Genomic DNA, 12,562 nt, shown 5'->3' with positions numbered 1-12,562 from the left:
CTGCTCATCAATCTGTCATCAGGCATTCAACCCTTCCACTGGGCATCAGTAGAGTTTCCCTGGCATCTCGGCCACGCGTGGCGCTGGGGAGGAAGAGGACGAGCCAGGGTCAGGCCAGGGAAGGTCACTCCTCCACGCCGAAGGGTACTCGGTCCCCGGTAGTTGCAAGAACGGTTTTGCGAGTGTAGCCCTGAGGACACACGTGTCCCGAGGCGGCAGCTGCTGCCGGGAATAACCCGGAGAAGCCTGTAGCGGACAGAAGTCCGCGGGGAGCGCATGGCGCCTCAGCACCGAGGGCAACGACCCGATCGCTCCTGGGGCGAAGGATGTCACCGGGAGCCAGGCGCCTTCCTCTGGGCGCGCCAGGCCTGCCCAATCCTGGAGCCCTGCGCTCTGGCCCGAGGGGACTGGGCCAAGGGACCCCGGGGAGCCGGTGCCCCGGCTTCGCCGGCGAAGAGGAGGAGCAGAAGGAGGAGCCCGGCTGTGAGGCGCGGGCGTCGCCGCCCACCCGGCCGCGAGGAGGCGGACCTGCTCGGAGCGCCGCGCGAGCGCCGGGGCTGAGCCTTGCAAACAAGTGTCTGTGGCAGTGTCCCCGCGGCCCTCCGGCGGCCCTCATCGAGCGAGGGCTGGCTCCTCCGGCAGAAGGAACCGAGGAAGCCCCGGGAGCCGCCGCCTCCACTCTCGGCCGGGAGCCCCCCCGTGCAAGGGGCGGCGGACTCTGCAAGGCTGCTCGGCTTGTGGCCGCGGGGTCGCAGCACGGGCAGCGCCCCGGCTCTTCCCGAACAGCTCCTGACAGAATAACGCGCGTGGCTGTCCCCACCCCTGGGAGGGGTTGCCGGTGCCGCGAGCTGCCTCCCAGTTTGCAGCGCTCTCCCCTGGGAGGATCCGCCACGGAGAAGGAGTAGAAGCCACCTGGCCGAGGCGCAGAAGTGGCTCTGGAGGGAGCCGGCGTGGGGTCCGCAGCCTCGTGTCCCCCACCCTGGGCGCGGCGATCGCGGATCCGCGGGCCGGAGCCCAGGCGCAGCCGGGAGCTTGCTGGCGGCGGGGCCAGGCGCACCGCGATTTGGGGGTCTGCTGAACGGTCCCCCGCGCCCGACGGGGTCCTGTAGCCCCTATCCCCGGGCTGGAAGCCACGGAGAACCGCTGCCGCGGGCTGAGGGCTAACACCGTCCCTCCCGAAAGCGGATTCTGCTATGACAGCTGGGCTTCCCAAGGGGTTAACCTGGGTGTCCTCGGCAAAGTTGTCGCCGAGCCGGGAGCCCGTTTAGGGGTCACAGCGCCGCGGCTCGGGGGCCGGCCGGGTGGCCGGCGGCGGCCGTGGCTCGGCGGGACCCGCGGGGCCGGGGGGCTCCTGGGGGTGTGCGCCCCCAGCCGGCTGCTCTCGTGGATGCCTCCCGGCGGCGGCGGGCCCATGAAAGACTGCGAGTACAGTCAGATCAGCACCCACAGCTCCTCCCCCATGGAGTCGCCCCACAAGAAGAAGAAGATCGCGGCCCGGAGGAAATGGGAGGTGTTCCCGGGGAGAAACAAGTTCTTTTGCAACGGGAGGATCATGATGGCCCGGCAGACGGGCGTCTTCTACCTGACGCTCATCCTCATCCTGGTCACTAGTGGACTCTTCTTCGCCTTCGAGTAAGTGGTGGCTTCCAGATGCCATCCTCCCCTCGTCTTCCCCCCGGCCTCTACTTTGGCGACTTTCGTTTTCTGGTGTATTTTGTTATATAATGCCAGCCCGCTGCTCTCCTTGTTTTCCCTTTAAGGGGCTGTTTGGTTTTCAGCCCCCCCCCCCCCCGCCCCGGAATAACGACTTGATGGGCATGGATCCTTGGGAATAAGGAAGAGGGGAATGGGGACAGGTGTAAGCTGTACCAGGTCACCAGCTCCAGAGCATTGGGTGGAACCAGGCAGGTGGATTCCCTCCTGAGTTTGGAGCTAGCACATCAGCCCAGGTACAGCCTTCTGGGGGAGAGGAGTGTGGGGATTTCTAAGATAGGGGTCGACAGACCTGACTTATCCCCACCCCCCTGACCCCTACCCAGCCGCTAAGGAAGTGTGAGGCATCTTCTTAAGCCTAGTTGGCTAAATCAGTTTGCAGATCATGAGGAATCTTAGTTAATTTAGGTTGAAAGTGTTGATTACCTACAGTGTCCTGCGTGGGTAATTTCATTTTTCCTTCTCCTTGTACTCCTGATCACCAGCCTTTTCGCTTACCAAGGGTGGAGCGTTTGCCCTCTTTACTTTCAAAGAAGTTCCCATAGAAAATATCTACAATAGATCACTCGGGAACAGGTGAAAGATGTGAGGCCTGGAAAGGAGAACAGGGCACCGCATGGCTCCTCCTGATTCCAGAAACAACACTTGGGGGGGGGGGACGTGTGAGTCTTTAGGAACATCAAATTGGGCATAGCAACCATCCTTCTGCCCGCTGAAGAAAGGTCTCATTTATTAGTAGCCATTAGGTAAAGAGTTTAGCCATACTCCAAATTGATATCAGTTGTTCTGATTGAGTTCAAAATTTGCAGCTTCTCACCCCTCCCCCATTCCGTGCTTAATAAAAAGTTACAGCCTCTATCCAAACTTTTAAAGAGGAGCATGTTTCTGGGCAGATTTTTCTCCGAGCTGCCCACATCCCATCTATTACAGGCATGATAATGCTTTCAGCCCTTGCCGAGTCTTCCGGCTAGGGTAATCTAAAACCTACGATGCTTGTTTAGTTTTGTCTTTAACAAGTGCTAGGCTCTGATTTTGATGCCCCCAGCTTTTGCTTATTTACCCCTGACAGCCCCCTGCCCTCCATTTCTGATTTTTGGATTGCCCAGGTGCCTCTTTGTTAACCTTTGTGGGTGTTTGAGACTACATTGGTGGCATCTGGCGGTGGTGGTGGGGGGAAGACCTGTGGGCTGGAGGGAAGGGATCGGAACTTCGTGTAGAATGCCAAGGAGGCATCGTCTGTGGAGCCCCTGTTGTTTCCTTGGGTGCCCAGCCAGCCAGCCTCTTGTCCCTGCTGACTGGACTCTGGAAACTGGGGAAAGGGGTACAGAGGCTCCTGAGGCATTCTACATCAGAACCAACACCCAGGAGGGAGTAATGATACCGCATGTTGGTTGGAAATGCCACCTCCTTTGCAGTGGCTTTGGTTACAGGTGGCTTTAGTTGGAGAGCATTCACTGTGTCTCTGTTGTCACAAAAGGCTTCAAGTGGATTCGTATTGGCATTTTAACTCGTTTGGGGGATTCTAAGAGTGGAGACAATTAGATAATCTTCGTGACAGAGTTGCAGAGCGTCCGTTGTGAGTGTGCCGCACGCAGGGTGGTGAATAATCACTTTTGATGCATATCCAAATCTTCACTGTGTGGTTAGGGACCCCCCCTGAGTTATTATGCTCTATCTTTTATTTTCTTTCAGCATACATCCTTTTTTATTTCTCGATCTCTGTGTGTGTGTGTCTTTCTCCAAGAGTTCCCCAAAGTCCTCACTTGCAGCTTGTTAGGATCCTCTGTTGTACCACCGTTGTGCTAGCTGAGGACGGTAGGGATCGCCGTGGGCTCTGGGGTTTTATTAGATCCTATTTGCAGCATCATTTTTATGCCCGCTCTATGAGAGTCAGGGTGTGTGTGTGTGTGTGTGTGTGTGTGTGTGTGTGTGTGTGCATGTTTACTCTCCACCACCAGTGTTGCTTACTAGGCAACCTGAAGCTTCAAGAACGTAAGAGACCCATCCTCGAGTTGTGCCTCAGTTGAGAAAAATCAGGTTTATTTAGACCCCGGACTGCTATGGTTTGACTAGGTTTTATCATTGTATTCCATTGCTGTGTCATGGGCACTGACACTGTTTTACCTTTTAAATCACTGCTAGAGACAGAATGAGATCAAACTACTCTAACCGAGTTTATTTGCTAGAGACTCAAAAGCCAGTTAGCCACACACATAGGAAATGTGATCAAGAGGAAATGCCAATATTATTCGTTCCTGCCCATCTTTCTCCTGATCGTTCTTTATGGAGCACATACTCCGTGGTTCCCTATTTTGAGTGTTTGGTTTCATGTCTCAGGAACTTTTCATGTGAACAGTCGTGTTTGGCTTATCATTATGGTGAAAGACCCTGGAAAAATGATTGAAAGGAAGAAAGGCGCGTTTTGGTTCACAGAGTCAGAGGCTTCAGTCTCTGTGTGTCTGACCCATTGCTTTCACACCTAAGGAAAAGAAAGGATGACATGCCGGCAGGGCCATGTGCTTGAGGAAAGCTACTTACCTCACGGCAGTTAGGAAGCAGAAAGAGAGAGAGAGATGGGCCCCCACTGGACCTCCTTCCTACGACAAAGCCTCATCTCCTACCACCTCCCAAGGATGCTACCATATAAACCCACCCTTTGCCCTCCGCATTCCCAACCTGGAACAGATGCATGAGAAAGTGAAGCCGAGAGAAGTGGACTTCCCAGAGTTCAGCAACAGGTCTTGGTGGTGACGTCAGCCCCTGGAGAATGGCAGAGTAGAAATGATTATTCCCACGGGAGAGATGAAGAGAACCATCACAACACTAGCTGAGGGAAGGCTGCTGAGCTCAAATCCAGTCCCCCTTAGGCTCACACCCATCCTGTTTTCTGCAAAGTGTACAGTCTGGCTAGAAGCAGAACTTTTGGAAATGCAGATCCTAAACTTCTTTCCAGCAGTATGACACTCAATAACTGGTCATTTTAAATAAACTGTTGGTTAGGGTTTATTATTATTATTATTATTATCATCATCATCATCATCATCATCATCAAATTGACACTACCATGGATCACCTAGGAAAAGGAAACCTCAATTGAGGGATTGCCCAGATCACATTGACCTGTGGCCTTGTCTCTGAAATGTTGTCTTAATTAATGATCAGTGTGGCAGGGCCCAGCCCACTGTGGGTGGCATCATCCCTAGGGCAAGTAAGTCTGGGCTATGTAACAGAGATAGCTAAGCAAACCAGTGAGTGAGCAGGTGAGCAGCATTCCTCCATGGTTTCTGCATCAGTTCCTGCTTTGATTTCCCTCAACAATGGGCTGCAATCTGTAAGTGTAAACTGAAAATAAACCGGAAGGTGCTTTTGCAGTGGTTCTCAACCTGTGGGTCTCACCCCCCCCCAAAAGACCATCTCAAAGACACAGCTATTTACATTACGATTCATAACAGTAGCAAAATTACAGTTATGAAGTAGCAACAAAAATAATTTTATGGTTAGGGGATCACCACAACATGAGGAACTATATTAAAGGGTCTCAGCATTAGGAAGGTTGGGAACCGCTGGGTTAGAGTGTTTTATCACAGCGACAGATTCTAGGCTATGTCAGGTTGAAAATGAAAGTCAGCACGCCTCGGCTTCCAAAATCTATAAAGCGGGCTTTATAATATCTACCTTTAAATGTTAGTATTAAGGGGACAATATTCTCAGGATGGTGTCCGGTGTGGAGCAATGCTGATTGCATGGTATATCTTGTTAGGTTAAACCTCCCAAGGAGGCTGCCTACCCTTTGAGAGTCTTCAGGACCCGAGCATGTGGGTTAATAAGCGAGCGTGTTGAGAGAGCATTATTAGTACTGGGAAAATGTGGTACTGTGCAGTCCCTCCTGAGAACAGCGACCTTTATAAAAGTCCCCAGAGCCCCTGTCAGCGGTGTCCTGGATCTCACCCCTGCAGAGTGGGCGGCCTGCAGGAGTGCTGGAAGAAGTGTCCCAGTCCACACCCTGATTCCATCTCCGTTTCTGGAGCTCTCTCATCTTAGAAGTGTAAACCAGTGAAGAAGCTCCAGAAGCAACCAGCTGTAACACTGCTCTTTCCAAGCAGGTCAGGACTGCTTATCTTTTTGGCTGCCTGTATTGAACATATGGAGCGCTGGTGAGAGATGACAGCGTTTCATAGCTGGCATTTAAGAGGGGAGGAAGGGATGCTGACGGCAGCACCGTTGAGACATCTCACCGCCCCTTGTAGTTACTAAGGGTCTCCTCAAAGACTGCAGTACCACCATTGCCACAGCCGCAGAATGGGATTTGAACACATGTATACAGGCAGCCTCCTATTTTGCCATGGCTAAAAATCTGAAAGTGAAAAACCTTTGTTTCTAGATATTGGGGTCTCATAGTTCTTCTCACAGGGGTAGAAAGAGGAACCTGAATAGGAAGCCAAGTGAGGGTCTTGTTTCAGGGTTCTCATGTGAGACGAGTGGAGACTTGCTAAGATCCCAGCATGACTGTGTCTCCTTGTGACAGGCTGCAGTTATTGCTGGGGTCCAAATGTGAGAACTTGGGAACATTCTCGGAAATCGTCGTTGCTAGAAGTCCATTGATGTTTGCTTCAAAAAGCAGTGTGGGGCCAACGAGATGGCTCGGCACATAAAGGTGCTTGCAGTCGAGCTTGACAACCCGTGTTCTGTCTCTGTGACCCACATAGTTGGAGGGAACTGACTCCTGCAAGTGGCTCTGTCCTCCAAAATGCATGCCTTGGCATGCACAGACACACACACACACACACACGCACGCGCACACACACACAGGATAAACAAATCCTGAAAAGTAGTGTTTTCGTTTTTCTCTATCCTTTCTCTGCCCCCTCCTTCCGTAACCCTCTCCTCTGGCTTCCTCCATCTTTGGTTGACTTCTTTTCTTGTTAATTTAGCTAACCCCCTCTGAAATAAACGAAGAGCTGTTGGAAGTCAGCAGAACTGGGGTCATGCTTGCCTTGGCAATGACACTTGAATACGTTCTTGGTAAATCGAAGTGTCCCTTCCTATAATGATGATGATGTTCTAGGTAGAGTAATCTTCATTATCTTGTAAGGGATTACCCTTGTAACATGGGTTCCTAGTTTGTGTTAGAGAGCTCCCTATCACTTTAGCGGAATGTCTGAGATAATTAACACAGGAAGAGAGAAGGCTGGTTTGGGCCTGTGGATTTAGAGGCGCTGGCCCATGGTTTGGCAGACCCGTTTCTTTTAGGACTCAAGTAGGGGATCTCGATGACAATGGTTGAAAGCACTTAGTGGGACAAAACTCTCCCTTTATGGCCAAAAAGCAGAAGAGGATGAGGATGGAGACCCACAATCCCTTCTGAGAGGATGCCTCAATTATCTAAGGACTTGCCCAGGCCCTGCCTCCTGACAGCTCCATCACCTCCCGACAGTGTTACTCTAGAGACCAAACCTCTAACACATGGGCCTCTGGGGAGCATTTGGCATCCAAGATGTAGCTGAGGCTGTCTTCTGTAAATAATTGTCAGTTTCAGTAATGCCTCTGTCATGGATGGGTTAGCTCATTATAGACTGGAGGATGCAGCTCTTGAGACCCTGAGGGACCATCTTCTCTAGCTCCTCCTACGCAGAATGTATTTTGTTTCGTACCATTCTCTGAAAACATCTGCAACGTGTCGTATCTTCCGGCCAAATTCTGGTTATACTGTGTGCTGCACAATACCAGGGAGCTGATAGAAATGGTGGCAGTAGGCTCAGGACCTTACGAGGCAACGTTCCCTGTCCACATAGTGATAGGCAGGATATTTATAACTCACTGTGATTCCCCAAGAATATTAAGTGATTTCACATTTTCATTATAGGCCTGGCATCGTGGTGCACAACTTTAATCCCGGCACTCAAGAGACAGAGGAACTCTGTGAGTTCAAGGCCAGCCAGGTCTACAAAGCAAGTTCCAGGACAGCCAGGGCTGTTACACAGAGAAACCCTGTCACTCAAAAAGCAACAAAACATATAAACAAACAAAAACATCATTATAATCTCTTATATGACAAATGCCCACTTCTTCGTGTATGTGATCAACACATGTGTGTCCCGAGAGGGTCCTGTTCTGTTCTGCTCAGCACTGTATTCTTCCGTACCTAGAACAGTACTGGTACACAGCCCACTCAGAAAATTTGTGTTTAATTAACTCCTCATAAATTGGAAAACTATTTAAAAGCTTCCCCGTGTTTTAGTTTTTGTACTTCAGGAGACTGTATGGATTGATAAAGTTTATAACTGATAATGGTCTGTAGAATACCTTTAGCTTACCAACTGTATTTGATGTGATTCTTCTGAATTCAGAATCAAGTGGTAACCTTTTTCAAATGTGTTCACTGAAGCAGAAGTTTTCTTAGTGATTTAGGAAGCTAGTCATAGGATGTTCATTGGCTGAGACTGCTTTCTAGTATTTCTTTATTTATGCCCTAAATGCTCTAGGCAAATAAAGCTCTCTGATATCTGTATATGTGTGTGTGCATATGCATGTGGGGTATTGCACATGAGTGCAGGTCCTGGGGAGGCCAGAAACATTGGATCCCCTGAAGCTGGAGTTACAGTTAGTTGTGAGCTGCCTGATGTGGGTGCTGGGAACCAAACTTGAGTCCTCTGCAAGATTAGTACATGCTCTTAACAGCTAAGCCATCTCTCCAGCCCTAGCCACCTATGTTTCCTTGTGCTCTTTCTGAGCTAGTGGGAAGTGATACTGTGTTATGCAGAAAAGATTCATGTAGGTTCCTAAAATAGGGTAGTGATGCTTAATTATTTAATGGACCATATCTGCATATCCTGGAGATTTTTCTTTTCTGCAGTATAATCTTGTACATGATTTATTCATGACAGAGTTATTATGTCTTAGCAATAGAATTTAAATGAAGGATTTCAAGGAAGTATGCTATTCTGCTGTAGCTGGAGTTGTTAGCGAGTCTGGAAGTGTTCATATAGATACTTAAAATTAGTTGCATCTAGGAATTGGGGTCTAATAAAAGGTCATTTTGTTCAGTTGCTCAGGTAAGGACTGGGAACCATCTTATGTTCTTATTTAGTTGTTCCTTAAATGTAAAAGACGGATCCCACTTCAAATGTTTCGTTAAATTTGAGTCCAAGTCTTATAGTGTAGTACAGGCTGGTCTGGAACTGGAAATCCTCATGCCTCTACCTCCCAAGTATTGGGATTATAGGCATGTGATATACACAACAAGATCTCAAATATATGTTTTCAAAACAATTTTTACTTGAGTTTTAATCACATGTGTCTGTGTGTGGGAATGTGCACCTGAGTGCAGGTGCCCCAGGAGGTGGGAAGCAGGTGTTGGATCCTCTGGCACTGCAGTGACAGTGTTTGAGGCCTCTGGTGTGGGGGTGCTGGGAACTGAACTCAGCTGCTCTGGAAGAGCAGGAAGTGCCCTGAACCACTGTGCCGTCTGCCTAACCCTTCAAGCGGATTTTTTTTTTTTTTTTAAATTTCTTAATTTAATTTTTAGTTAGTATACAGAATAATAGATTTCACTGTTACATTTTTGTATGGTTTTCATTGTACTTTATAAAATATATGGGCTTTCTATATCTCCGATTTTCATCTTTTAAGGACTTATTCACAGAGATTACTCATAAATGCGTGCTCAAGTTTTGAGGTAGAACACTATGGGAAAAAAAAATCCACCAACTACCACCCGGCTCAAGAACTGCATCAATACCAGTGCTTTTTATGTTTTTAATTAAAATTTTTAATTGACACATAAAACTTACAGCTATTTATAGATTGTCATATAATGTTTTGATTTGTGTTAAAATCAGGGCAAGTGCATCTGTCACCTTAAATATTAACCATTTCTGTGCTGCTAAACACCCATCTTCTCATCGTTTTCTGAAATATTATTGACCTTTCCAGCCTACTCCTGTCCTGGATCCTTTGGTGCAGACTCAGCTCCCTCCCCTGAGGCCATGGGAAGGAGGAGGCTAGTCTTTTTAGTACCTGGCCTTTTGCATTCCCAAACTTGATTTCATGCCTCTTCAACCCTCCCTACCCCCCTCCACACTCCCCCACCCCCCATTTCTTTCTTTTAGGTCTCAGGCATGCCAGACGCTACCAACCAGGCTATGGCCTCAGCCCAAGCTTTTCTCTACCAACAACACTCTATCAAGCAATGTGTAGTCTTTCTTTCCTGAAATGATAGCGCTGACTTTGTGTATTTTTAATATAAGGTGGCGTCACATTGGATACATTTACTCGCGCAGATGGCACAACTTTTTAATTTGAAATGATTTCAAGCTTCCGGAAGAGTTACGAGAATAATTTAGTCTTGTAAACTCTTGAGTCCCGTCACTTGTTGATGTATTTCTTGCTCTCCCTTCCCTTCATGCTCTCTGTTGTAATCCCCCCGCCCTAACCCCTGAATATTAAGTTGACATCGTGTGCCCTCGCTTCCGAACGCTTCAGTGTATAATCAGTTTGTATCATGTTTGTTTTTTACCGAGACATGGGGTTCTTACTATGCAACCCAGGTTGGCTTCAAAGTGCAGCCTTCCCCTCTCAGTCTCTTCAAATGCAGGGCTTATAGGCAGGGCCACTCCGCCTGTCAACTGTGTAATTCTTAATAGAAAAAAAAAAGATGCTTTCTTTTGCCAATGTGGGGATGTTTTCAGTTTTAGGAAGCAACATGGACTCAATAATCCATCAACAAAGTTTGTCATTTATCTCAGTATAACCCATTCCCTTTATCATCCAGTTGTTCATTTTCTGTTTTCTGAGCATTACTTGGGTTTTTGTTTGCTACCTTCAGCCTTGTTCTCCACTAATTACCATATTCTTAGTTTTCTATTTTGTCTTCCTTTAAAACCTTAGGCTATGTTCTTTTGTGCTATCATTAGTAATTGCTTAAGATACTGTGGTATGACCTTTTATCTGTTACAGTACACTTCCAAATAGCAGTATTGTACTTCAAAAATAACATATGAAACTTAGCACACTATCATTTCCTTAATCTTTGTACCCTTTGTATTCTTACTATCTTGCCTTTTACATCTAAATATGGTATAAAACCAGTAATGTTATTTTTCCAGCTGTTTATAATATCTAAAAGAAATGTAAGCCAATGTATAATGAAAATGATTTAGAACAAAACACATTTACATAAAAAGATGTGTTTGTATATATGCAGAATTTAAAATGGACTCTATGTCTTCACATGTTATACAATCTGGGCTACCCTTGTTCTCCTTTGTTTTCGGGTTCTTGCCATGTCAGCCAGTCTATACTGTCTGCATTATATCTGTTGGCTTAGAAATATTCCCCTCCCTGGATGGAGATGGTAGAGCACACCCCTTAGCTGAGCATTTGGGAGGCAGAGGTAGGTAGATCTCTACGAGTTGGAAGCCGGTCTGGTGTACATAGTGAAGCTCTGTCTCAAAACCACCACCTCCACAAAACAAAAACAAACCAACAAAGATACCATCTTTTCTGTTTGTTATATTGAATTTGCCTTAATATCAAATTCACATATTTTAGTGGCTACAATCTAGTGTGATGAAATAGATACACATTTGTTTCCTTTTGCATGTTTTACTGTGTGATAGCTCTCCAGCTGATTGCCTCTTTATAGTTTGTTCTCAATAGTTGCTGTATGACATGTGTCTGGGACTTTCTGTGTATTTATCCTGCTTGGGATTTGCTAGGATTCTCAGGTCTGTGGGTTGATATGTTTCATACGATTAGGGGATTTCCCATTCATTATTTCTTCAGCTATTTCTTCTCTCTTCTTTCCTATGAGTCTACTTAGACATCATAGCATTTTTTATAGTACCATGTACTTCAATTTATTCCATGTGTTTTCTCTTTCCTTTCTCTTTGCGTTTTATTGTTTAATTCCAACTGATCTGTCTTTAAATTTATTATTTCATGTTAAGCAACTTTAATATCTTGCTTTTTCTCTTCTTCAGTGTCCCCTCATTCATTTTGTTTTGGTTTCTAGTCTTCTGCTGAAGAAACACTTGCCCAGCAACTCCAGTGTCTGGGTGACCTCTGGGCTGGCTATGGCTTCTATTTCTTCCTCCTTTGTGTGCATCATACTTTTTGATTATATAGTAGCCATTGTGTGTAAAGGAATTACAGACATTACAGTAATTTACAAGATTTTAATATCCTTAATGTGTGGGTTGACTCAGCCTTATTTGTACAAGTTTAATATCCCTTATCAAAAAGGCTTGAGACCAGGGAGTTCATTTTTTTCTCCAATCTTGCAGTTTTTGCACGCACATAACCTGAAGGTAACTTTGTAGACCCATTTTAGAAAGCGTAGGTTTGGCTTGGATCCTTCTCATGAAGTCAGGTGTGGAATTTCCACTGGTTGGAGTCGTGTTGGTGCTCAGAGAGTTGAGGATTTTCATGTACTCAAAATTTTGGATTTTTGTATTAAGCATGCTCGATTGAAATGGTTGTGAGTTTGGGAGAAGCTTCAGTTGGATTATCCCTGGCTTTGAAAGACTGGAGGGTCAAATCATGCTTTCTCTCTAGCCATGTTTATGATCTGAGCCCGAGCCAACCAATTTCTTCATGTTTTCTAGTCTAGCACCAGTTGAGAGAACTATGGCGATTTGTCTCGGCCTTTTAGCTTGACTGACAGCCTTTGTTTCTGCTTCAGACCCTGCCCCCAGCTTTCTGGGCTTCAGGCCATCTCTTCTGCTTGTTGCTCTGGCCCAACTTTGGGAGGTCTACAGCCACGGCCTGGTTAAGTACCTGAGACTGGCAGACTCCATTTTTAAGCTCTGATCCTTCCATGACTTAATTTGAGATGGGTCCCAGGAGGCTC

The 12,562-nt window shown here is 47.1% G+C and overlaps 1 protein-coding gene across 5 annotated transcripts in view; it reads left to right on the top strand.

Moving 5' to 3' along the window:
- The first annotated feature begins 1,258 nt into the window (after positions 1-1,258).
- Positions 1,259-12,562, top strand: part of LOC128118345 (palmitoyltransferase ZDHHC14) — a 453,489-nt gene continuing 442,185 nt past the window's right edge. For all 5 annotated transcript variants that reach the window (XM_052750895.1, XM_052750893.1, XM_052750894.1 and 2 more), the window contains exon 1: positions 1,259-1,632. In XM_052750895.1, coding sequence (XP_052606855.1) covers positions 1,388-1,632 — 245 coding nt within the window. In that variant the 5' untranslated portion in view covers positions 1,259-1,387. The remainder of the gene's footprint in view (positions 1,633-12,562) is intronic.

The sequence above is a fragment of the Peromyscus californicus genome, unplaced genomic scaffold (genome assembly GCF_007827085.1).
Source record: "Peromyscus californicus insignis strain IS unplaced genomic scaffold, ASM782708v3 Scaffold_22__1_contigs__length_63687245, whole genome shotgun sequence".
NCBI classification, from domain to species: domain Eukaryota; kingdom Metazoa; phylum Chordata; class Mammalia; order Rodentia; family Cricetidae; genus Peromyscus; species Peromyscus californicus.
The sequence above is the reverse complement of the archived record's forward strand: the minus strand, read 5'-3'. Positions and strand labels throughout refer to the sequence as shown.